Source organism: Sphaerodactylus townsendi, linkage group LG02 (assembly GCF_021028975.2).
Source record: "Sphaerodactylus townsendi isolate TG3544 linkage group LG02, MPM_Stown_v2.3, whole genome shotgun sequence".
Classification (NCBI taxonomy): Eukaryota; Metazoa; Chordata; class Lepidosauria; order Squamata; family Sphaerodactylidae; genus Sphaerodactylus; species Sphaerodactylus townsendi.
The window spans coordinates 70,942,838-70,967,076 of record NC_059426.1 but is presented as its reverse complement, the minus strand read 5'-3'; the positions used below and the strand labels follow the sequence as shown (position 1 = coordinate 70,967,076).

The 24,239-nt window shown below is 43.1% G+C and overlaps 2 protein-coding genes across 5 annotated transcripts; one reads left to right on the top strand and one right to left on the bottom strand.

The window, feature by feature from the left end:
• Positions 1–839: 839 nt before the first annotated feature.
• Positions 840–9,486, bottom strand: CLP1 (cleavage factor polyribonucleotide kinase subunit 1). The gene is made up of 3 exons (XM_048486580.1): positions 9,361–9,486; positions 7,509–8,133; positions 840–4,343 (listed from the first exon to the last, which is right to left on the bottom strand). Exons 2-3 carry the CDS (start codon positions 8,112–8,114, stop codon positions 3,672–3,674), a joined length of 1,278 nt encoding a protein of 425 aa, XP_048342537.1. The 5' UTR covers positions 8,115–8,133; positions 9,361–9,486; the 3' UTR covers positions 840–3,671.
• A 3,193-nt stretch (positions 9,487–12,679) lies between these two features.
• YPEL4 (yippee like 4) lies at positions 12,680–23,857 on the top strand. 4 transcript variants are annotated; one of them, XR_007243558.1, is made up of 7 exons: positions 12,680–13,184; positions 15,154–15,477; positions 15,760–15,803; positions 18,970–19,078; positions 19,734–22,414; positions 22,974–23,024; positions 23,705–23,857. XR_007243558.1 is itself a non-coding variant. In XM_048485254.1 (5 exons), the coding sequence occupies exons 2-5, from the start codon at positions 15,337–15,339 to the stop codon at positions 19,821–19,823; spliced, it is 384 nt and encodes a 127-aa protein (XP_048341211.1). In that variant the 5' UTR covers positions 12,680–12,966; positions 15,154–15,336; the 3' UTR covers positions 19,824–20,914. The 4 variants fall into 4 exon arrangements, 2 of the variants coding, with proteins under 2 accessions (XP_048341211.1, XP_048341210.1); XR_007243557.1 differs by having other exon boundaries at positions 19,734–23,024; XM_048485254.1 differs by lacking the exons at positions 22,974–23,024; positions 23,705–23,857 and having other exon boundaries at positions 12,680–12,966; positions 19,734–20,914.
• Positions 23,858–24,239: the final 382 nt, after the last annotated feature.

The window sequence follows — 24,239 nt, the reverse complement described above, 5'->3', positions numbered from 1 at the left end:
TGTTAATGCTGGGAACAATCGTTCACGTTTTGAATGCGAATTATTTTAAAAATTGCACACACTGCTCATACATCCATTTAATGTTTACTGCTTTAAATTTGCGGGGTTCAATCCCGAACATTTCTCGTTATTACTAACAGGCTATTTCGTACGTGATGAGAAATATGTTTCGATTCTCCATTTCGAAAGAGATTTTTACACCTGTTCGATCGTTACCAGCGTATAGTTGAAGATAGCTATGGGCAGGATTCCCAACAAACAGGAAAAAAAATGTCCTACCCCTTTAATAGCAGCTTAATATATGATTAAGCTTTTCAGGATATGGAGGTAAATGACATCACCTGATAAATAATATCCAATCAGCCTCTATCAAAAGGGTGTGATTTTTTCCCCAAACCTCGTTGCACCTTAGATTTCATTGGTCTTTATGTGAAGAAGTAGGCTGCAAACTATGAAAGTTTTTATGTACTGGAACTAGGCTGAAATAGGCTTACCATAATTTCTTAGGCTCAAACTGGGACAACCAGCCAGCCGCCTGTGGATTTACCTCTCCGCCAGGGCAAGGTGGCTCTGGCAGCCAGAACGGGACACTGGACACTGGGACAGACCCTTTAAACTGGGACTGTCCTGGCCGAATCGGGACATATGGTAAGCTTAGGCCATAAACGGGATTTTTTAAGTAACCATAGCCTAAAACTAAGCCTTCAGAGTAGGCATTTCTTTGCCTTTCAAAGGGCCACTTCATGTACTAGATATTTTTAAACATTATATCACGCTTCACAACCAGGTGGTTCTTGAGGTGCTTACAAGTAAAATAAAATCACAAAATAAAAATTAGAAACATTCAAAAAGTATTTTTTTAATCTACAAAACCAGGAAAAAATTAGAACTTATGAACTTCCAGCACAGTCCTATGTATGTCTATTCATAAGTAGGTCTCACTATGTTCAACGGTAACTCAAATAAAACACAGCCTATAAGCATCCATATATGAAGCAAAGATCAAAACCAAACTATAAAGATAGCATTAAAACAGAACAAATAGATCAACGTTCTTATATATCAAGAATAGAAGGGATTTGTTTTAAATACGAGTTGCATAAAAATCCGGGCAAGTAACAGTGCCATTTTAGGAAGAGTTACAGCTGTCTAAGTCTACTGAAGTCAATAGACCGAAAAGAGAAATTGAAAAAGCTGTATGTTAGATCAGTGGTTCTCAACCTTCCTAATGCTGCGACCCTTTAATACAGTTCCTCACGTTGTGGTGACCCCCAACCATAAAATTGGTATATATAAAATATAAAAAGACCGTTTTCTGATGGTCTTAGGCGACCCCTGTGAAAGGGTCATTCGACCCATAAAGGGGTCACAACCCCCAAGCTGAGAACCACTGTTAGATTCATAGCTGAGAGCAGGAGTTTTCCTCATCAGAGCTGGATTGCCAACATGATTGGAGAAAAATGTCTTATCCCTTTGATAAAGACTAATGGGATGTTATTTACTTATACTCACCATGAAAAACTTTAAGCTGCTCATTTCCACACATTAAGCCTCTATTAAAGGGACAGGACACTTTTCTCTAAGCCAGTTGGCTACCGTATATCTGAAGCACTGCAGCTGAGAAGACCCTGCAGCTAATGGTGAACTGTTTTAACTTTGAAAATGTGAGTAGACAGCAGAGCCTGGGAGCAGACTATAAAGGCTTCATCTCCATCTTCACTCAGGCAAAATTCAAGAACAACATAATCTATGAACTGCCTTTTATTGGGGCCAACCAAAGTGATATAAAACACTGTTCAAGACAGTTCTTCAGATATCCTTGTTTTAAGCCATCGAGAAGTTCTGCAGAATAATGTTGATTGCCTGACTGACTATAGCGTCTATTCCAGCATTTATAGAATTGATGTGAACGAAACTGTTTTGAATGGTGATTGTTTTGAACGGTGATCAATACTGTCTCCATAAGAAAAAATGGGAATAAAAACCCTTCACATCAGGTCAATAAAAGTTTAGTCTCTGTTTCAGCGCACCTGTACTAACCACTTCAGAATTAATTAAAATGGCACTTTTGAAATGTATTCATATGAGAAATTCAGTGCCTAATAAAAAAACACATTAAACATAAAAACTTACAAATTGCATGGGAACTTCAAATCTGGATTGAGGGAAGAAAACAATCACATATTAAGTATGAACTATTACTTGATAATGAAATAGCAATATGATAGCAATTAAAATACATAGATCTGTGTTGCTGAATTCCCTCTCTTTGGTCTGTTGAAGCTACCTAACTCAGAGCCTCAAAACAGCTGAACTATGCATTGCTTGGGCTCTGCAGGTCTAACTGCCACGAATGCAAACTGTCTGAGAACTCACAACTTGACAATTTTGACAATAGTGACAGTTAGATCAAAAGGGAAAAAAATGTTTCAACCACCATTTTAAAAGTTACAGAGACTGGTTGAGAACTACAGCATGAAGGAAAGGACCCTGAAGTGAACAGAAGTGTTATCTCTTCTCCCTTCCTTCACCAGTATGTTTACCTACACTGTCTGCTTTAGACTGAATTGCAGAGTTTAAGCAGCAGCCCTCCATCCTGCCTATGTTTTCAAGCATGGATAGGGAGCACTGATGCCTGGACCAACTCCAAGAGTGTATAAAAATAATCTCAAGCATTTATTTACATAGCCATGTTTAATCATAGTTGCGGCTAGTCATGGGCCACTACATGGCATTTTTAAATTCAAACCTGTACTCTGATCCAATGACCTGATTTAGAGGTGGAGAGGGTTCAGATTCAACAGGAACTTTCAAATACTGGCTCACATTTTGGAAAACATAACTGTTCAGTTCAGTTTTAAATTCTGGCCTTTACACTCTAATCTCCTGATAATTCTGACACTAAAATGCTGTAACACATCACAATATGGGTTCTTGTAACTCTTTTCCCTCTGTATTTTTAATTGCTACCTTATGGTATGAAAACGGGCAGAGGTATTTGTAAGTCCAACTCCTCAACTATTTTCAGTGGCCACCATTTTCTTTTTAAATATTTTGAATGTTTCTACCTCGTAAATGAAATTATTTTTATAATTTGTATGCCAAATAAAAACATTTCCACTTGCCTAGCCCTACCCTTTATGTATTTATGTTAAGGCTTTACTTAGATGTAAGAAGCACAAATATGCCTATTTATCAAAACAACAACTTTTTAAGGAATTTATTGCTTTTAAAAAATATAAAAGACTTTGCCCTCTCAAGAGAATCTCACTGAGATAAAACAGTGAAAGGATAGGAAAGGATTCCAGTTTCAGAGCCTGAAATCTCAGATGAAAGGAGACATAAGGAAGAATGCTAGTGAGCCAACATTCTCACACACCTTTTTTCTCTTTTATAAAAGGTCATAAACACAAATCCACAAATCTTCCCAGTTTCACCCTCTACCACTCTACTCAGTGGTTCTTTAAACTATTGGCTGGCCAAAAGGCCGTAATAATAAATATCTAACCTATCTACTCAGTGGTTCTTTCTAAAGGATAGTAAAACAGAAAGGATTATTTCCAAATTGTGCTCTTCACATATGAGGATTCCTTTCTTTCTCCCTTCCCCAGTCTATGTCGTAACACTGTTCCACTCATGATCTTAATGGTTTTATTTATGAGGGAGTCTGTCTACTTGAGATCCATGAAACGAATGTCCATGATAAGCAGGAAGTTCTTGGGCAAAGGACGAGGCGCTGGTGAGAGCACTGTGAAGACCTGTCGCTCCAGATCCACTCCAGTGACTACAATGAAACCAGCCACACTAGTCTCAGAGATGTTCTCATCAGTGCCATCAGCAGTACTAACACTTAACAGATGGTGTACCATATCACGTCCAGGTGTAACTGGTACCAACTTGAGCTGGTTATCTTCTTGTGACATGCCCAGGGGCAGACATGAGTCAGGGATGGTGGGGGCTCCCACCTTGTATATCTTGACATCTGAGAACTTGACATCAAAGGCATGTGGGTAGAAACACCCTCGGAAACCGTAAAAGTATTCACGTATGCGTTCATCACGGAATTCCCGTCGGAAGTCCTTGGACCGCTCCACTACTCCACCTGACTTAGGGAGCAGCACTGTTCGAACAAAGTGGGGCAGATCCCGCTTCAATTCATTGTAAAGGCGTTCCTGGTCCAGCACTACTACAACATCAACTTCAAATGCTGAAGCAGCATGTACAAGTGCCTGGTACCCAGATCCCTTCACCCACCCACAAGTATTGATGACACAGCCACTGACTGAAGCTCGACGGTTAACCTCACAGCGCTGGTTGAAGACATCAGCCAAACGGGATGTGATCTGCACAGAGGAAGAAGCAAGAAGCAGCAGAAATTTAGAATAGTTGTAACATGGATTGGCTGCCACAATGGCAAAGAATTCAAGGTGTTTTACCATAGACCAGGGGTAGGGAACCTGCGGCTCTCCAGATGTTCAGGAACTACAATTCCCATCAGCCCCTTCCTGCATGGCCAATTGGCCATGCAGGAAGGGGCTGATGGGAATTGTAGTTCCTGAACATCTGGAGAGCCGCAGGTTCCCTACCCCTGCCATAGACCTTTTCCAAAAAGCATAAAGCTCTGCTGCCCATTTATGAAAGTATGAAGCTGTCCACCTAGACAAGGCTGGTTTGAGGTTTTGAGGGGCTGTGGACACCAAGTTCCCAGGCCCTTCCCCCTGCTCTCTTCTGCCCACCACCAATTCAACACACACACACCACTTCCCTTCCCCCCACCCACATGCTTCCTGCCAACATGTCTTTCACTTGCCTGCTTGTGAGCTCTTCCAGTGCCTACATTCACCACTAACTGCAGCCCTTTTCCAAGTGGCTCTAGGCCCGTGGTGGCGAACCTTTGGCACTCCAGATGTTATGAACTACAATTCCCATCAGCCCCTGCCAGCATGGTCAATTGGCCATGCTGGCAGGGGCTGATGGGAATTGTAGTCCATAACATCTGGAGTGCCAAAGGTTCGCCACCACTGCTAGGCAATGAGTGTAGCTAGGGGCCTTGGTGAAGTGCTAGCAAATAAGTGGGGGGATCCACAGTCATGGACTCTGGTAGATGCCCCACTTCAGTGTATGTTAATGCCAGTCCAGCAGTTCGATAATATTGTATACCCTGATTGGCAAAGATGCTTCAGAGACTCAGGAAGAGGGCTTCTTTGCCCTGCCACTCTTTTAATTGGAGTTGCATCTGAGAAATTATTCATGTAACAATCATATTGTGTCACTGAGCTATGGCTCTCTTCCTCTCTTACTTTTTAATTTTACATACGTTATTGTCCATTTCTCATTGAAAGTCATTAGTAAGTCAGTGCAATTAACATGATTGGGCATTGAATGAACAATGTAATAGTATCAAGATTGCAAAAATCTGAAATCAAGCAGAAATCTGAAACAACATGTAAGTATTAACATGACATGTTAAATTATGCAGAAATTACATTGCAAGATAATACATACAGCAATATGCGATACACAGTCAAATAATACACAGTTCCTTTTGCTTCATTAAAGCTTCAACTGATACAGTAGTTACAGCTATTCTTGAATAAGCATGATCCAACCACAAGAGATCCATGCTGTAATTAAATCCAGGTTAGATGGGACTACTGTTGAAAACTGTTTAGAAACTTTATTTGGGCCAAAATGCATCAGCAAGATTATTGTCGGGGACTGGATCCTGAGATCATATCTCCTCTGAGCTGAAATCGGCACTGGCTGACCATATGTTTTCTCAGGTTTGGCTATTAGAATACAGAAAAGTGGGAACCTGCAAGGATTTGCAGAGGGTATCTTCTATCCCCTCCCCCACTATTTCCTCTTTCCTCCTGAAGGCCCAATAGTCTCCCTTTTTCAAACTTCCCTCTGTTCTTCCCAACAAACAGCAAACATATCTTTATCTACCCTTCTGACTTCAGCTCTCCCCACCCACCCCAGCAGCGTCTACCAAGAAAAACTGTAGCACAGTTGTGTGGTGCCAGCCACTGGGCCAATTCCACTTGCATGATGGTAGCCCTCAGGGACTTGTGAGGTGCACATCACTTTCTCCTGTATCCCCGCACATTATTTCAACCTTCCTTCCTTCTGACAAATCCCATATCCTCTCCCCTTTCCCTACCTTAGTCTCTCCTTCTCAGCAGTTTACCAGCTTGTCCTTATCTGTCTTCCATCTTCAGCTACATTTATTATATATATTTACTTAATTTACAACCCATCTTTCTCCAGAGTGAGGACCAAAACAGCTTACATTATTCTCCTCTCCTTTTTATCCTCACAACAACCCTGTGAGGTAGGTTAGGTTGAGTGTTTGTGACTGGCCCAAAATCACTCAGTGAGCTTCCACTCCAAGATGGGATTCAAAATTGGGGCACCTAGATCCTACTCTGAAGCTCTGGCTGTTATGCCACATTGGCTTTCATAGGGTGGTGGCTAATGAACAGTAGCAGGCAGCTAGGCCAAGTGGAGACATGGAAATCAGGTGATATAAAGTCACCCAATGTTGCTGTCAGGCCAAGAGTGCCATTCTCCAGCTGGAGCCTGAGATCTCCTGGAATGACCACTGATCTCCAGATGACGGAGAGCTGTTTTCCTGGAGAAAATGACTGAAGCAGCAGTGGCGTAGTAGTTAAGAGCAGGTGCACTCTAATCTTGAGGAACCGGGTTTGATTCCCTGCTCTGCCACCTGAGCTGTGTAGGCTTATCTGGGGAATTCAGCCCCACCTACCTCACAGGGTGTTTGTCGTGAGGGGGGGAAGGGAAAGGAGTTTGTAAGCCCCTTTGAGTCTCCTTACGGGAGAGAAAGGGGGGATATAAATCCAACCGTTGTTCTTCTTTTTTGGAGGGTAGATGCTATGACATTATGTCTGGCTGAGGTCTTTTTCCCTCTCCAGACTCTGACACAAAATCTTCAGGAATTTCCTAACCTGGGGCTGGTAAACCTAGCTGCAAGATGGGATACAAAAGCTCAGGCCTGGCCCCAATGGGTCCTTCCTGAAAGGCCGAAAGAACCCTATTATTATTGTTTATATTTACTTCTTTTTAAAATCTTTTTTCTGTAATTCTTTGTTCAAAATAAAAATCTGTTTAAAAAAGAAAGGACCCTGCCCCCTCTCCCTGCATTTTTACTCACAGAAACCCATCCTGGAAAACTGTGGTTGCCTAGCAAGGACCACTAAGGGAATCTTTCTTAAGTTGTAGGCACTTCTTTTATCATATTTGAATTTTTTAAATTTTCCAATTAAGTTTTTAAAGATTTCATATTTTACTACCAACTCAGCCCCCTTTTCATGTTTGTAGAAAGACATAAGTCACAGCTCCAATCATTGGATTTAAATATCTTCAGATCTGACTGATTTTGAATAAGTATATTGATGATATTATTATCATAGAACAAAACTTCACCTCACATGCCAGCAGGATCAAGATGGATGCAGAGGATCAGTACATTACTTCAAACCTCTTACCTTATTATAGAGCTTGATGTTAGTACCAGGTGTAGTGGACCCAAAGTGATACACAAGGGGAGCCTGAACTGAGAAGCCTTCTTCGACATCTGCAGGTCGTTCAATGTAGAGAGCCCCCATAGTGCCTGGGATAGAGATTGAGCCTTGGCCTACATCTAGCTCTACAAAAGTGGGTCGGCGCCCTAAGCGCACAGCATAATTCAGTAGCAGGCGGCAAACAGTTGACTTGCCAACATCCGTGGGGCCCACCACCATGACACGAGGACCCCGTTCATCTTCACGTTCAGCTTGCCACCGCATCTGCTCCAAGGCTGTATGGGTGTTGAGGTACAGCAGCATGGGGGTGTCTTTGGACACATAGGCCACTTCAGTTCGGCCAGTCAGTTGTACCGAACAGCCGTGCCAAGTGAAGACAGCCACTTTAGCACCAGCATCAAAGGGGAATTTCTTATTGCGAGTCAGTTCAGTTCCAAAGATCTCAGCCATGCCTGTCAGAAGCTCCAGTTGGACAGTTTGTGAGGCTTCAACCTCAAAGCGGAGCTCTGTTTCCCTCTCCAGCTCAAATTTGGCCACCAGTTTCTTTTCATCCCCTGCTTCCTCTGCCATCTTGATCTCCTTACAACTCCTATGGACATAAAGCATGGAATCCAATTAAGAGGAATGAAGATGTATTTTCCTTTCTCTCCCATTTATAAATCCAAGTTATAGAGAACAGTTACGTTTGACAAAATTACACAAAACAGGTGTATTACTTTTACATTTAACACCTAACTAATGACCATAATTGGGGCTGAAAAGAATTTTTTCTCAGATTGGTTAACAACCCTGAGGATTTGCCATCTTATGTTTCATTAATAGATTAAACTAGTCCTTGAATTGTACAAGCACAACAAAAATGTGTTATTTGGACCTGTTCGATGACTGTAGTTTACTGGAACCTGGTCAACATGCATTAATCAGAAAAGGGACTAATTGGTGAAGACTGTAAGATTGTGCTTGCAGCAGCCTGCCTTACAGACAAGAGGGTTATACTTCTGGTATATGCTTAGCCAGTAGATTTAGGGTAATGGACCTCCCCTCCAAGAATAAATGTTAAACCATGAGCAAACTCACGGCTATAACACATTATTTTATTAATACACAACAAGAAGAAAAGTTTGGATTTATACTCTGCTTTTCTCGACTTTAAGGAGACTCAAAGCAGCTTACAAACTCCTTCCTTTCCTCTCCCCACAACAAACACCTTGTGAGGTAGGTGGGGCTGAGAGAGTTCTCAGAGAACTGAGACTAGCCCAAGGTCACCCAGCAGGCTTCATGTGAAGGAGTGGGGAAACAAACCCAGTTTTCCAGATTAGCATCCACCTGCTCTCATACAACTATGCTTCTGAATTGGTGGGGGAAGGGGAAGATAACACTTTTTAGAGAGCCAGAATTGGCCCCAGAGCTGCCACTTGCCAATCTGTACCGCACGTTTATATTCCTACACATTCGCTTCACTGAGGCTGAGATTATTCCAGATTTAATCCAGCGTTAAGATTTATCTGTTGTATTCCAGGTAAGGGTACACTTTGTATTTCGTTTCGACTACCCTCTTCACTCAATAACGTTCCAACTCCCACCAAACCACTGTTGCTCCACTACTTCAGCAGTAAGAAGCAGCCTACAGGTGAATTAAACGGGGCCATTCGTCTTCACCGACCCCCCCGAGGTCCCCAAGAACGGTCCCATGGCGGTTCTGCTGTTGTCCTTGCGGTACTGCGCGTCACACCCAGCAGAAAATGCTGCCTTAAGGCGGAGCGTCTCCAAGGGAACGGTGCCCGAGCCTCGGGAAGCAGAGAACAGAGACACCCACCTAAAGGATCCACACCACACGAAGCCACCCCAAGAAGAACAGGCGGCGGAAGTGCCGGTTGCACCGGAAGTAAGGAGATACGTCCGGCTGCGCGTGTGCCTCTAGAACCTGCCCCCCCCCTTCCTAATTGTGCGGAAAATGCAGTTCCCTCGCGCATGAAATTCACGGGAGAAGGAGGGACATGAGTGCTCTGTGCATGGCTTCTTGGGAAATGTAGTTTATTACTTTCGTTTTAACCTCTTTATGTCTTCATTTTGAGTTCCGCTGAACAAATAATAAGGGCAAGAATGCATTTGACAAGTATGTTTTTCTTTTCCTGCTCCTTGGTGAACGATGGTACCATTCCACTACGTCGGCGCCAGCAACGACCTTTCAGACTGTCTATAGCTAAACGATTAAAAGGCACTTCCCCCAATCTGCCATAGATTTTGAAAGATTTCGGACTGTGTGGCCATGGGTTCAGCAGCTCATGTGGTATGTGCTGACCTCATGCAGTGAAGTGTGCACAAACTCGCTTTTGGCACAGCAGCCTTAGAAGTCAAACATACAAAAGGATGAGAAATATGTCACATCTTCCATGAAAAGGCGAGATCTCTGGGTTGGGGCATAAAATGATTATTGTTAGCATCAATTCCCGATCTTATGGCAGACTTCTTCAGAGTAAGATTTATTTACGGTCTTTGACCAAAGCATTTACAATACAATTTAAAAACTTCTTCAGAGTATTATACCAGTGTGGGCATTCTTGTCTTTTATCCACGGGACCATAGATGATTTCTTTTAGACACTTTAAACATTTTAAAAAGCATTTTTGGAGATGTCGCTTTTCCAAGTGTGTGATGCACCGAAGCCAGTAGGGAAAGTTACCAATTCCTGTCTTGTATACACCCTCCACATTATAAAACAGAAGTTATTCGAGTCTCGACATTTTTCTAAAATTTTGGGGGGTGGGGGTGGGAATGATACCAATGCTCATGTATTTTTAAGACTACAGTTTCTGAACTTCCAAGTTCCCATAGCTTGGATATACTGCACCTTCTGTACCTGTACCTCTATGGTGAATCTGTCCAGAAACAGTAGAGCAAGGGGGGTGGGAGGACTTGGTTGCTGCTGTCCAGTCAGAAGTAGTTGGTTTCTCCATCCTAGCAGTATTCAGTGACAGAATGCATCTTACAGTTTTAGGCTGTCAAATAGACCCAATCAGTCACAAGGTGCCATTTAATATAGTTTGCTGCCCTCACAGAGCCACCCAAGCTTGGAATATACTTTCTGTTTATTCATGTATATCAAAACTTGACTGTTGAGGCTAATCTTGTCTTATATCTAAAGTGCATCTAGGAAAGATGTCTCTGTCATTCCACCTAGTTACACTACTGATACAAATATAAACAGCATCAAGTGTGGGATGGGAATGCAGACTTTCTGCCTATACTTGCAGTGGTGGCGAACCTTTGGCACTCCAGATGTTATGGACTACAATTCCCATCAGCCCCTTCCAGCATGGCCAATTGGCCATGCTGGAGGGGGCTGATGGGAATTGTAGTCCATAACATCTGGAGTGCCAAAGGTTCGCCACCACGGGCCTATAGTCTAAATTCAAGACCAAATGAACAGCCCAGGATGGAGAAGATTAAACGACTGTTGAGAGACAGACAGGAAGAAAAATACTTAAGACAGTTTGGTTACATTCTCTCAATGACAGCTTCCTAGAGCACAGTATAACATTGGAGCCAAAATAGATTTATCTTCAAAACATTTCATAGTGACAGACAGATTGGCTTCCTTCTGCAGGAGAGATGCAGGAACCCACAGCTTCCCAATATTTCTGCACCCAACACAATTGATCATGGTTGTCCAAAGAGCTGGTGGAGTGAAGGTGCCAAGAATGAGTTTGGGATATTCAGACCATTGGCTCACTAACTGAACTACAATATCAATGTTGATTCCATAAAAACATTTTTATGAGTTTCTACAGGTGGATCACGAATCAAAGGAACCACCAACCTAGATGCATTAGATTCCTAGTGGGGACAAATTGGGCATCAGTATTGCACAATTCAAAATGTGTTTGTAAGGAAGGTTAGCTGATGAAATGAGAAGGAAAGGTTCCTATGAAAATATGTTAGGTGCCTATGAAAATATCATATCTGGGGAGCATCAGATGAATGTCCTCTGGAATAACAATTATTTAGAATTAAGCCCTACTTAAATGATTTTCAGTCTATGACAACTGCAGGGTTGGAAAGGGGGTGTCAGTGCATACAAATTTCTAGATGTGTATGTCAGTATGGTGTCAGTATGGTGAATGCTGATACTATGCAATGAAGCCTGCACCCATTAGCTTTTGCCATCCCTACAGTAGCATCTTCTGGGGGTATTACATACAATGGGGGTAGTAAAGCTTTAGAGAACAGAGGCCATGGAATCTAGACTTGGTGTTTCTGGAAACTGTTGGAACAAAGATTTATGCAGAACTGTGACTGGAGACAAGACTTGACAGAAGCTGATTTGTTACACCATATCACAAATCAGCCCCTTTTCACCTCTGGATATCTACCTTAACCCTTTTATACTGAATATTGGGCTTTCAACCAGAAAAGCTCCTGTCAGTTCAGGGAGTAACAAAGATACATTTTGTTTTCTGAGACATTATATTTTAGTTCGTATGTTTTAATTTGAATTGTTAGCCACTTTGATGACCCTGAGAGGGAAGAAAGGTAGAGTATAAATCTTACATAAAGTAAGTAAATAACCTTGCACCCACAGGGATCTATGAGCAAACTATTGCTGATCTAAATGGTGCTAAACAGTTCATAGGTACCCTTCTGAAAAGTGCATAATTTTTATCCCTGAAATTGGGGGTGGGGTCTGTCGGACTTTTTCCCCGAGCAATTACTGATGGAGGTTGGGACAAACAATGACGGTGCTTCTGGTGGCTCAACTTGAGCCGCTCAAGGTTGAGGAATATCGAGATTTGGAGGCTTCAGGCCGTGATGTTTGCTTGGGGTGCCACAGGCGGAGGTTTCTGCAGGCTGGTTGGGTGTTGGGGGTACTGAAACGAGCGCATCAGAGAGTGATATTGCAGATTTTCAGCCCGTGACCCCTAGCTTCGTCTCTCTCCACTCTTCCTGCGTCAGAGTTTGCCATAGGCGCGCAATGTGGGATTTATCACCTGCACGTCTGTCTGTCTCCAGAGCGCCATCCTTGTCGTCCGAGCCTCCCTGTCCGCGCCCCTGACCGACCCCCTGGCTCTTCGTCTCCCCCGTCCCCGATCTTTCTGCCCCACCGTACCTCTTGCCCCGCTGCGCCTCCCCCTTGTGCCAGCATCGCTGCCTGGGAAGCCTCAGCGGGCCCCCCTCCCTCTCTGATCCGTGTCTCCGGCCTCTCTCTGACGTAGCGGGAGGCTGAAGGGGGGGGGGAGGGAAGAGGAGGGATGACTCACAATGTTATGATGCAGTTCCACAACAGACAGCCACATTCGACTACAGACGGAGCACAAAAGCAGCCCTTTGGCTACCTCGAAGCTGCGCTCCCCTTGACGCGACCCCTCGCCCAGCGGCTGCGGAACGCCAGGACGGCCAGATCCCCGCGGGAACGGGCGTCAAGGTGAGCAGCGCGCAGAGGGGCCGCACGGACGGCGCCGCGGAAACTTTGCCTGCCTGCCGCCCTCTGCGCTTGGCTCGGCGAAGCCCACCCATCCTTTGGCCTTCTTCAAGCAACGGTTAGCATTGCAAAGCCCAGCCGCGTCTCTTTATGCCAACATCCCTAGGGGAACTTCGGCGGCAGCAAATCTGCCTTTGTTTTTCTTTCGCGCACGCAGCCACGTGAGTCAGACTCTGCAGCGATTCGGGGGGGGGGGTCCCCAGCTGCTCCGGCTCCTCCCACTTTTACTCAACCCCCACCCCCCCACCCCGCGTCCTTGCTCCGGGACAGATAAGACGAAGCGGACAGGGGTGGGGGGAGGGTATCGCTCAGACGCAGGGTGCCTGAGCTTCGCCGTGATGACGGTAGCTGCAATGGCCAGGATCCGGGCTTTTGGGACCTGAACTTGCAGGCGTCGTCGTCGTGCCTCACGTTCTTCGTTGCAGGACCGACAGAGACGTTAATGCCCCCGGTGCAAATCCGTCGGACCCATGGAGCATACGAAAGTCAGTTCAGGGAGTGCAATGCCCCTTGGTGCCGGCAGAGAGCGCGCTCGCAGGGTCGGGTGTCATAGAAAGTAGAAGAGCGGGAGACTTTAAATGGAAATGACGACGAAGCCCCGATAGAGGGCTCTCTCGCTGACATAATAAGGAAGGGGTTGAGGTTTCGGATTGTGGGTGGGTGCAGGAAAAATGTACTGGCTGCTGAAGGTCAGTGGGCATCAAGGCAGCGTAGTGCAATGGTTTCGGGATGGGCGGGAGAGATTCGAATCGCTGGTCGTCTCCATCGCTCGGTCAACCGTCTTGGGCAAGGCGTCCTTTTTCACGATGTGTTCACACATGACAGATCCACTCGGGTTCTGTGACATGTTGTGTAACGGTACATTAACATGCATCATGTGAGAGTGGAACAGATCCGGGAAAAAAGCCATTAAAAAAAACCCAAGTAGGCATTCTAGAGAAGGGGGTACTATATTAAGTGGGAACCTTACAACAAGAATGTTAAGGATGCTATTATGTATTCACCAGGTTGAAAGTAAACCCCGTTGAATTCAATCTGGGCTGCGTCTGCCCCACCACATTAATTTACGAGGTTTTTAAAAAATAAATTTGTTGGACTGATCAGAAAAGAAATGTAAATAAATTTCCTCGGTTCATTCCTCTTCACAAGAAAAATCTAAAACAACTTGAAAAACAGGTTGACTAGGGATTTGAATCCTGCATATTCAAAAGTGCTTAACACAAATGAGTATTCCCTTGACTCTCTGTAACCTATTTTTGAACCCAGCTGGCATATTGAAAAGGTAGAGACCCCTCCCACACCTATTTTTGTAGTTCACGTTTAGAGCTGGATTTGAGAATCCTGCAGTCCTATAATTTCCTAGGAGTAAGCTCCATCAAGTGCAATGGGATTTTCTTCTGAGAAGCCATGTTTAGGATTGACCCCATTGCAACGCCTAGACTAATTCTGAATATGAAAGGGGGCCAGTGGCAATTATTCCAAACTGATACATTCATGCAGCTCTTTATTCTACACTGCACATGCGACAACTTCCTATCTCCAAAAGGGGTTCAGGGCACCTTCCCAAGGGTCTGACAGAACATGAAGCAATTATTTAACTCACAATATTTTAACCTGCTGATTTATTGTTATTAGTTTCATATTTATTTATTTATGGTATTTTTGATCCTTCTTTCTTCGAATAGACTGAAGGCGGCTTACAATGTTATTTGAGCACAATAAAATTGATACATTTAAAACTATACATTCAAAACTGTCAATTCGAAGCTGGGTATATGTGTGTAATACGCCATCGAGATGCGGCAGATTTATGGCGACCCCAGCAAGGGACTTTAAAGGCAAGTGAGAAGCAGAGGGGGGATGCCATTGCTTTCCTCTGCAGAGTCATAGTAGAAGTCACACTGTATACCTTTCTCAGCCACCCCAGATGACTCATCTGGAAACATTCTGCTAAACAGTTTCATTTTACAATGGTCTGGAATGCCATATATATGTTTTACTTGTTTGAGTCTATTTTCTGTAAACTACTCCAAGCAAGATATATGGAGAAGAACTACAAAATGCTCTTCAATGAAATATTTTCAGGGCTGCTTCTTTGCTGGATAATTGTTTGCCATTTTCTCTCCACAGGTGACTTCCCTTTCAGTCTGGTTCTCATCTGGGGGGGCCCTGGCAGTGCAGCCCCCCCAAACTTCATTTTTCTGAAACACGGCTCTAGCCAACCTGCTTCGTTGCTTCACTTGCGACCGCTTGTGTGGAGGCTGCACGGCACCTGCCCCTCCACCTCGACAGGGCATCGTTCTTCAGCCTGTCATGCCCAGCTGTGAGCCAGTACCACCGCCTGCCTATCTCCCTACCAAAACCTTCCGCAGTTACCTGCCTCGGTGCCACCGAACGTACAGCTGTGTCCATTGCCGGGCACACTTGGCCAAGCATGATGAGCTCATCTCCAAGGTCTGTAAGCCCCTGCTTCATGGTGGCAAACTTTAATGGCAGCTTAGTACATAACTAGATGGCTGGCACTGTGTGATTACCCGTTGTAGGGCCAACTCAGCAACTTAGTAGGCCCTTCTTACACCAGTACCTTTTGGGGCTCTTTCACTAGCACTTTCCAGATGCAGTCTGACAGTTTTCATATCAGAGATCTCTACCTTTAAGGATGGTGATTGGGTTTGGGAGGGGGTTGAACACTCTTTCAAGGGAGATGGTTATAACTCCTGTACTTTATCTCCACAGTCCTTCCAGGGGAGTCATGGTCGCGCCTATCTTTTCAATTCTGTGTGAGTGTCCTCCTGCAATTGGGGTTTTTTTTGGGGGGGGGAGGGGTGCAACATGGGAAGAAAACAGGAACAAAGATAGGGATATGTTTTTGTTTCATATCTGAAAAAAGTAATAGCTGTTATTTCTGTTCTGCAAGGCAAAGGGAGGATTTTTTAAATGATGGTATGCTGTTTGAAAAATGAAGCCACCCAAGAAGGATTTAAGTGTTCCTTGGGGAAGGACATATATGATAGCATGTAGACCACTAAACAGAGCTTAACTTGAGCCAGGGTTCAGCATGCCAACCTCTGGCACATATGAGATAATAAAACAACAATAAGTCTGGATCCATGCAAAGGACTTTCCCCATAACTGAGTAAACACAATCTGGGCTTAGGAATAAGTGCTTATGAATAAGTAAGTACAACTGTTAAGCAGTGTTTGAGACAATTTTCAGAAATAAAACAAATTCAGTAAAAATGAAGCATTTTTCAGATCCTGTCTCCATTCCTGGGGCCTCATTGCCATTTCCTAATATCGCACCATTTCCTCCTCTGTCTTAACATCATCCTGCTGGATTTGTGACAACACTCTCAGGCTATTACAAAGAAATTCTCAGCATCTTGCTTTGTGTCATCTTTGTTTTCTCTCTCGGGTGCTGGTTCAAACTACTGAAAGGATGACATCCTCCTGATTTGATTTGAAATTCCTAGTGGTAGGAACAGTTCTTTCCTAACCAAGTAACTAATAATAATATCAATACCATGTGCCTTAATTATTTTATTCAATTTCTTCAGCTACTGTTCCTTATCTTTTAAAGCATCATTTATTAGCTTTGCAAAATGAGGGCATGATTAATCCTGTCTCAACGCACAGAGGATTCTTGATTGCACCTCTGATTTACAGTGCTGTTATTGGTACGATACACATGTGCACAGTTACGATGCAGGAGACTAGCCAGGTGCCGCGCTATATGCCATAATTTTGGCAGAACCCCCGCCCCTAATCCTTTCCTTCTCTTCCTCATTTTTTCAGTGGCTCTTGCAATGAGAAGGCCTAACTCCAAGTCAGTCAAACTAAGTCATAGGCTGGGATGCAGCATTGCCATATTGTGGTTACTGAATACAATCCAGCAAGCTGTTGTTTGGAATGTTAAGAACATAAGAACATAAGAACAAGCCAGCTGGATCAGACCAAAGTCCATCTAGTCCAGCTCTCTGCTACTCGCAGTGGCCCACCAGGTGCCTTTGGGAGCTCACATGTAGGATGTGAACGCAATGGCCTTCTGCGGCTGTTGCTCCCGATCACCTGGTCTGTTAAGGCATTTGCAATCTCAGATCAAAGAGGATCAAGATTGGTAGCCATAAATCGACTTCTCCTCCATAAATCTGTCCAAGCCCCTTTTAAAGCTATCCAGGTTAGTGGCCATCACCACCTCCTGTGGCAGCATATTCCAAACACCAATCACACGTTGCGTGAAGAAGTGTTTCCTTTTATTAGTCCTAATTCTTCCCCCCAGCATTTTCAATGAATGCAATGAATGTTTTTTGCCTTAAATATAGTTGCACTGTTCTCAGTGGTAAGAATATATGAGACTGGCAACAGCAAGGATCCAATTGACTAAGTTATATGGGAGAAGACTAAAGAGCCTACATTTTACAGTTTATGGAGAGTTTCTGTGAATATTTTGTATTAGTTATTGGCCAATCCTTCACTTTCCATAGATAAGGTGACAGCATTTCATAAATAACATCTAATTAGATGAACTGTTCATTTCATGTTTGTCCAGATAAGGACAAAAACTGGTGAAGATCAGGCTGAAGAACATGAACAATAGAGGAATCATCCAAACAACTGATGCCAAAGAGCTCTTATTCCTGCTTCTCTGAGTTTGAAGGGTGTGAAACTTCCAGTGTAACCACCTGTGCATATCTAAAAAATGTTGTTCTGGTATCTTTCATCTCAAAGCAAGGTCTATTTACTAGTAGGTCTGATGTCATGGATGAAATGGAAAGAGACCAAATCATACCAGGTCTGACCTTCTTTTCCTCACTCATCCTCCTCTCTTTCAAAACCTATTCATTCAGGTTACTGGAGAAAGTAACTTTTTTCCCCAGTGGAAATCAATTGGAAATAATAACAGGAGACAGTCAGTCTTTTGGTGACCCTTGACCCTAATGTTTTAGGAATGCAGTTCTGCAGCCTTCTTTCACCTTGGTCCCTTGCTCTCCCAACAGGGCATCAGTTGTCTGTGGTAACTTGCCACTGGAAAGAGACTGTCAGGATGACCAGAATTATCATACTTTAGAGAGTTGCCGGTGGTCCTTGTGATAAAACGTGACTGCTCTTGGTTTCAGCCAATAGGTAGACCTTTATTTGCATCTATCTGTAGCTCGCTTGGAGACTATGTTTGGTTTATAGAAAATGTATCTAATGGCATGTCCTGGACACCCCACAATTCATTTGACCAAACAGTGAACTTTAAGAAAACTTCCATCACTGCTGCATAGAGCCTTGCTGTGGCATGCATTATAGCTGAATACACAATACCAATTCTAGCTTGAGGAAGAGAAGCAAGATCTTAACTAAAATTAGGTGTGCCTGCCTGAACGTTCATTCTTACCCCAATACCAGTGTGGCAATTTGCAGTGATTCTTCAGTTCAGCATTAGTGTGTTCTAGTCTTTACATTTTTTAGGAAGCTCACTGTTCTGTAGCTACTTCCCCTGGCCATTAGAGGCCGCTGTGCAACTGTTCCGAATATCTCTTCTGTTGTCAATGTTCTGTCATCAAATTTCTGAGCCGGCTGCTGTTTGTGAAACATGTAAAGTGTCAACCTAACATAGTTTTTGATGGTGAAACTTCAATTTCTTAAGAAAATATTTGCTTAGCAGGTTTTTGACCAAGGAAATGAAAGCAAGTGTTCTGATATTAATAAACCAAAGTATAAATTGCTGCATTATTATAGCTGCTGAAAACTTTTAATGAATTAGTCTGTCAAACACCCTACATCAGTAAAGATTAATGGCATTTGCATTTCTTTTGTAGATTTCCCCCCAAAAAAGTCTTAGGACAGAAGACTCCCCACCAAGTTTTCTGTGATCTGTGTAGAAAGTGAAGGAAAACAGGGTGCAACAATGATAAGGATAAAATGAGAGTCTGTGCCCTGTAATTTCTTTGGCTACAGGGTTAATGTGGGTTGCGGTCCAGCGGAACAACGCCTCTTGCTCACTGGTCTCCATTCAGTTGCCGATATTTTCTGTGAAAGCTGCAAGACTACATTGGGCTGGAAATATGTGAGTACTGGATATAGGTAGCTTAAATTTGTAGATAACAATGTAGCCTGCTCAAAACATGATTCTTGCAAATCCTTCCCAGGTGTGAAGATAACACTACCCCAGTTGGAAGAACAGCTTCCTCATACTATTCCTGAGTCTGTGTGATTTATGGTTTCAGATAAGAACAGGCAAGACCAAGGTTCAAATTGTCAGTGCTATGAAATTTACTAATACTGAAATCCTAAACACTGTTTCATCCTTCTGAGACCACTGATGCCAATAGGTTAAGAAGGAAGTAACGCTTTCTAGGATTGCACTCTAAATCACTTTGCCTGAGCCTAATCTATCCCACAGGAATGTTGTGAGGATAAGATGGAGCAGGAGAATATGTATGTCACCCTGACCACTTGAAAGAAGAGTGGGATAAAAATGCGACACATAAGATAAAGGTCCTTGTCAAAATCATGGAGCATTATAGATGCCAGTCTCTAGCTATGATACTGTCTCTAATGGAAAGTCTGCTTTCACCTGGGTTGTTAATTGTGGGTTGCATTGCCTCACTTGCAATCAAGGGGGGTCAATTCTACATTTGAATATAGGTGTGGGAGGAGGGCAAGGTGAATAGATGACCAAAGCAGAAAGACTCATGTTATCCAATTTCTTCATTTGCCAGGAACAAGCCTTCGAGACCAGCCAGAAATACAAAGAAGGGAAATATATTATTGAAATGTCACACATGGTGAAGGACAATGGCTGGGACTGATGGGGACACTGGGTGACCCCCTCCCTACAGCATGTTTTGCCCTTTCCTAATTCCACTGCCATACCTGGCACCCTGGCACAACTAATCCTGCCCCCTTTCCATGCCCTTAGGCTCCTACACAGCATCACCCATGGGAGTGGAGATACCAGGACCCTTCGCCCAAACCTCTTGTTCTTTCTGAAATGCTGGATTCACAATGTGGAGGATCTTCCCATAGTAAAAGAGAAAGTTCACAGAGTTAAAGGACCCAATTTGAGGATTTTGTATTGGATTCTACTTGACCTATATGGGGTATAGCACTCTCATTTGTAGCACCTGTTGGGTGGGACAGACAGTGGAATTCCTAAGTGTACTCCTGGAAGCACATATGAACTTTAGAATCCATTGTATATGGAAAATACAGTGCTTTCTGGAATGGGGCAGAAAGAGCTGTGTGTATAGGGCAAATTCTTGGGGAGGAGTCATAGCTCAATGGAAAAGTATATGCTTCGCATGCAGAGAGTTGCATGCAGAAGGATCAACCTTTGGCATCTGAAAGAGGACTAGGACTGACTTCTGCCCAAAACTTTGCAGAACCGCTGTCAGGCAGAGACAACAGTACTGGCCTAGACTGACTTATGATTTGACTCAGCGTAAGGCAGCTTCATATGTTCGTGCAGTCCTCTCCTCTCTTGGGAAGTGGGGAGTTTTCTGTAGGGGACAACATATGTTAGTCAAACAGTGCTGGACAGAAAAGATTGGAAGGGAAGTAAATTCCTTCCAATAGGGACAAACTTTGTTACCCAGGTAAAAGACCCAAGAGCAGTTCCTCCCAGCATGGGGCCATGGTAGTTCACATTCCCCTTCACCATTCCCTTTCCCAGACACTGCCGTGGTATATTTCCCCCCCATGTTTATGCAGTGGAGTCTGCGGGTTTTGTTTTTGGGTTGCTGTGTGCTTGTGATCCCCGGGCACTATCATTCCCCGCGCCACGAACCCTACATGGAAAACGGTGGGGCTGGATGTGGGCAAAGCCTCAGCACTGTCACCAGCGCAGGAATTTTTTTGTATAATAAAGATGTTTTATATTCAAAAAGAAAAATGAACCATACTCATAGCAGCCTCTATTATCCTTGAGTAGTCACAAGAAACAGGAACAGTTTGGTGCATTTCAACAGCAGGGACTTGTCTCAAATAAGTACAGAATACCAAGGTAGTGGATGATTTCCTTAACTTAATACTGTCTACAGAGTTCTTAAACAAACAGCAGTACCATCTGAATGAGCATCTGGAAACCAAATACATAATAATATGTCAGCCAACAAGTTATCTCCCAATTGCAACTGCAAGGACAGAAAAGGTGTGCACAACTCACAGTCCAGTAACAGTGCAATCTGAACCAGGTGAGTTCCTCTAACCTTCCTCATTTCACTGGACTAAGAAGGGGGTATCTCTTCTTAGGACTGAACTGTGAATTGACCACACATCTGACTGTATGTCAGCAATTTATCACGTATTTGTTGCTTCTAGAATTAGCAAAAACTTTTTTCATACAGACTTTACCATTTATCAGCATTCAATTAAATCTACTAAAACACATGACCAATAAAAAAAATCAACAAATGGCACATGAACTAAGTCCGCAAATTGATGTTGGATATGTCCATGTGTGGAATAGGGTGGATGAACACTTTTTCAGTTGTTACAGAGACTGCTGTGAAGAAGGCATTATAATTCTACACTAACATGCATCCCTTTTACTTTACATAGCAGGGTCCCATGACTTCTTCCTCTCCTCTGACTTCTGCCAATAAATGGTGACATGGAGGGTTCATGTTGCTGTGGCCACCCACCCAATGCCCTTTTTACATTGCACTGCTTGGGTTGGGCACTGACAGTAGCACAATGTGAAAAGAGCCTCGGGCAGGGGTCATGCCCAGTATTTCAGGAGGCTCTTTGCTCTCTCCAACTCTCTATGCTGAAACCAGATGACTTCCTCTCTGCATTTAGGATCACCCAGGCCACTCATGTTTATTTAGCTGTATCAGTGTCATTTCTTTAGATAACTGTGTGTGGAAAACTGTCCAGCCTAATTCAGCTCATTCACTTTAGTCTTCATCCAGCAAGAGCATTTGAGGTTTCTGGAAAGATTGCTCAGAATTCCACCTAGAGGGAGAGAGAAAAAAAGAGAGGCAGAATAACTTCTCAGTACCAAGACCTGCTGTCTGTTATCATGTCGATCAAGTTGTCCTCTGGGGCAGTTTGGGAAGGTTTTCTGCTAAGACTAATTTGTATCTCATGACTAGTGAGATACAAATCCCTGTTCTGCTTGCTCATTTGACTTACATCAATCAGCATGAGCCAGTTCACAGATGGGGCCAGCATTCATTCTACTTCTCCTTCCTTCAGCTACTAAACAGTCAGCTACATCTAGAAAACTGCGCTCAACATCATCTTTCATCACACGTTTTTGCGAATGCATTGGTCTGCATGCACTTTACCAGTCTATATCAAGATGGGATGTAACATCAGCCACTAATAAGATTCCTGTGTTCATATGGTTTCCCCATCCCAAAACAAGGTATTGGAATGTGACCTGCATAAACTCCAGGTAAAGAAGTAACCAGGAATCTTGCTGTTAGATTCAAAATGTTCTCATATTTTGTAACTAGCTTACTAATTGACGGAACAGTTCTACTGTACTTGTAATCTGCCTTGAGTCCCAGTGAGAAAGGCAGACTATAAATGAAAATAAATAAACCTAGGGCCAGTCTTCCACCAAGCCAAAACTATATAATACCTTTGTCTCAGTAGATATCCAAAACCCACCAGCAAATATGTAGGTGTATCATTTGACAAAATAGCTACCCTAAATCACTAGGGAATTTGGCTGGGGGAGTTCCACAGTAGAGAAGAAGAAAAGGACTCATTTAACGGCAAGGATTCTGGCCAGTGGCGTAGCAGGATGCCCTCATTTCTCACCAGTGGGTCATTCACCTACCAGTGATGCTGAATCCTATGACCAAATAGTATTTGGGAAAGGACAAGACACTTCTACAGCAAAGGGGGAAAACAGCTGTCTTGGGAAGTCTGAAGTGAAAGGAGAGTAGAATGAGCGGCAAGAACAATGTAATCAAATCCCTCTTCTCACATATAGCATTTCATTTCAGGATCAGGAATAACCCTTGCTGGTATCAACCTGTCCACACTTCTCCTCGAAGGTTTGTTTCATTGCTGAATCCAGATTTTCTGTTGCTATACATCTGTATGGCTTTCTTGGGTGCACAAATTCAATTAATAACAGAGATGTTTAGAACTAACAGCCTATAGTCATGTCTCTTTCACAATGCAGTTTATTAGACTGCTCTTTTTACTCAACTGTCCAAGGCTATTAAAATATGTCTGGCCATCACACCTCTTCAGGGAAAAATGTACACTGGATAAATAGTGGCAAATTACTTCTTCCCCAAGGTATTTTCTGCTATGTTTAATCAGTTTCATTGCTTTAAAACTCTATGAATAGACAAAGGATAAAACAATGCTGAAACAATTTACCAATTAATGTAATTCACTAATATAATATTCATTGCCAAAAGAACAACCAGGCTTCATAAAAAGGCCATGAACATTTGTCAGATCAAGAATATGCATGTGGATGTGTGTGTATGCTCCCCATTAAGGAATGAAAACAAATATACATGCCTTGATGGTCAAAATTTCTTCAATCAACTCAAATGAGTTCATAAGCATGTTTTATAATAATTTGAGAAGGAACTTTAAAACTTCAGGGATAATAATTGGAACTCAGTGGCAAATGTGCGATAAATATGATTAATTGTTTATGAATGCAACAGTATATGCAACAAGGATGAAAACATTTTCCACTGTGCCCTATTCACAGTCACCTTTGGCCCAAGAAGATTAACACAGATCAGACCGAACTAAACAGGACAAGTCATACAAAGGTCCAAGAATTGTACTAGAACAGTATATAATACTTTATCACCATACAGCTTTCGAACAATACATTTTCAAGTAAAAAGGTTGTGGTTTATCACTGCTGCTTGTCTTGCTTTTAAAATGAAAGTAATACTGCTCAAACAACATAATAGATTGAAGTCAACAAGGAATAAAGTCCAAAATATTCACACTGTAGACAGGCTTCGAACATGTGAACTGGACACAGAGGCCCCAATCTATTAATGCTACAAGAGGGAAACACATTGATCAGAAGTAACAATTTACATCCCTGATTATAAGTGAATATCCATTCACTATGTTAATGACTAACAAGAAGCCAGTGTACCATGCTGGCTAAGAGCCTGAAATGTGGGGTCCGTGGTTCAAAAGTTACCTTTGCTACAAACTTGCTGTAGGCAAGTCATTCATTCTTAAGCCAGCATGGTGTAGTGGTTAAGAGCAGGTGCACTCTAATC

Coding starts and splice junctions, on each gene's coding strand:
- YPEL4 (XM_048485254.1), top strand. CDS start 15,337: ATGCCCAGCTGTGAGCCAGTACCACCGCCTGCCTATCTCCCTACCAAA. Junction 15,478..15,759: donor ATGATGAGCTCATCTCCAAG/GTCTGTAAGCCC, acceptor TTATCTCCACAG/TCCTTCCAGGGGAGTCATGG. Junction 15,804..18,969: donor GCCTATCTTTTCAATTCTGT/GTGAGTGTCCTC, acceptor CTTTGGCTACAG/GGTTAATGTGGGTTGCGGTC.
- CLP1 (XM_048486580.1), bottom strand. CDS start 8,114: ATGGCAGAGGAAGCAGGGGATGAAAAGAAACTGGTGGCCAAATTTGAG. Junction 4,344..7,508: donor ACATCAAGCTCTATAATAAG/GTAAGAGGTTTG, acceptor TCCTCTGTGCAG/ATCACATCCCGTTTGGCTGA.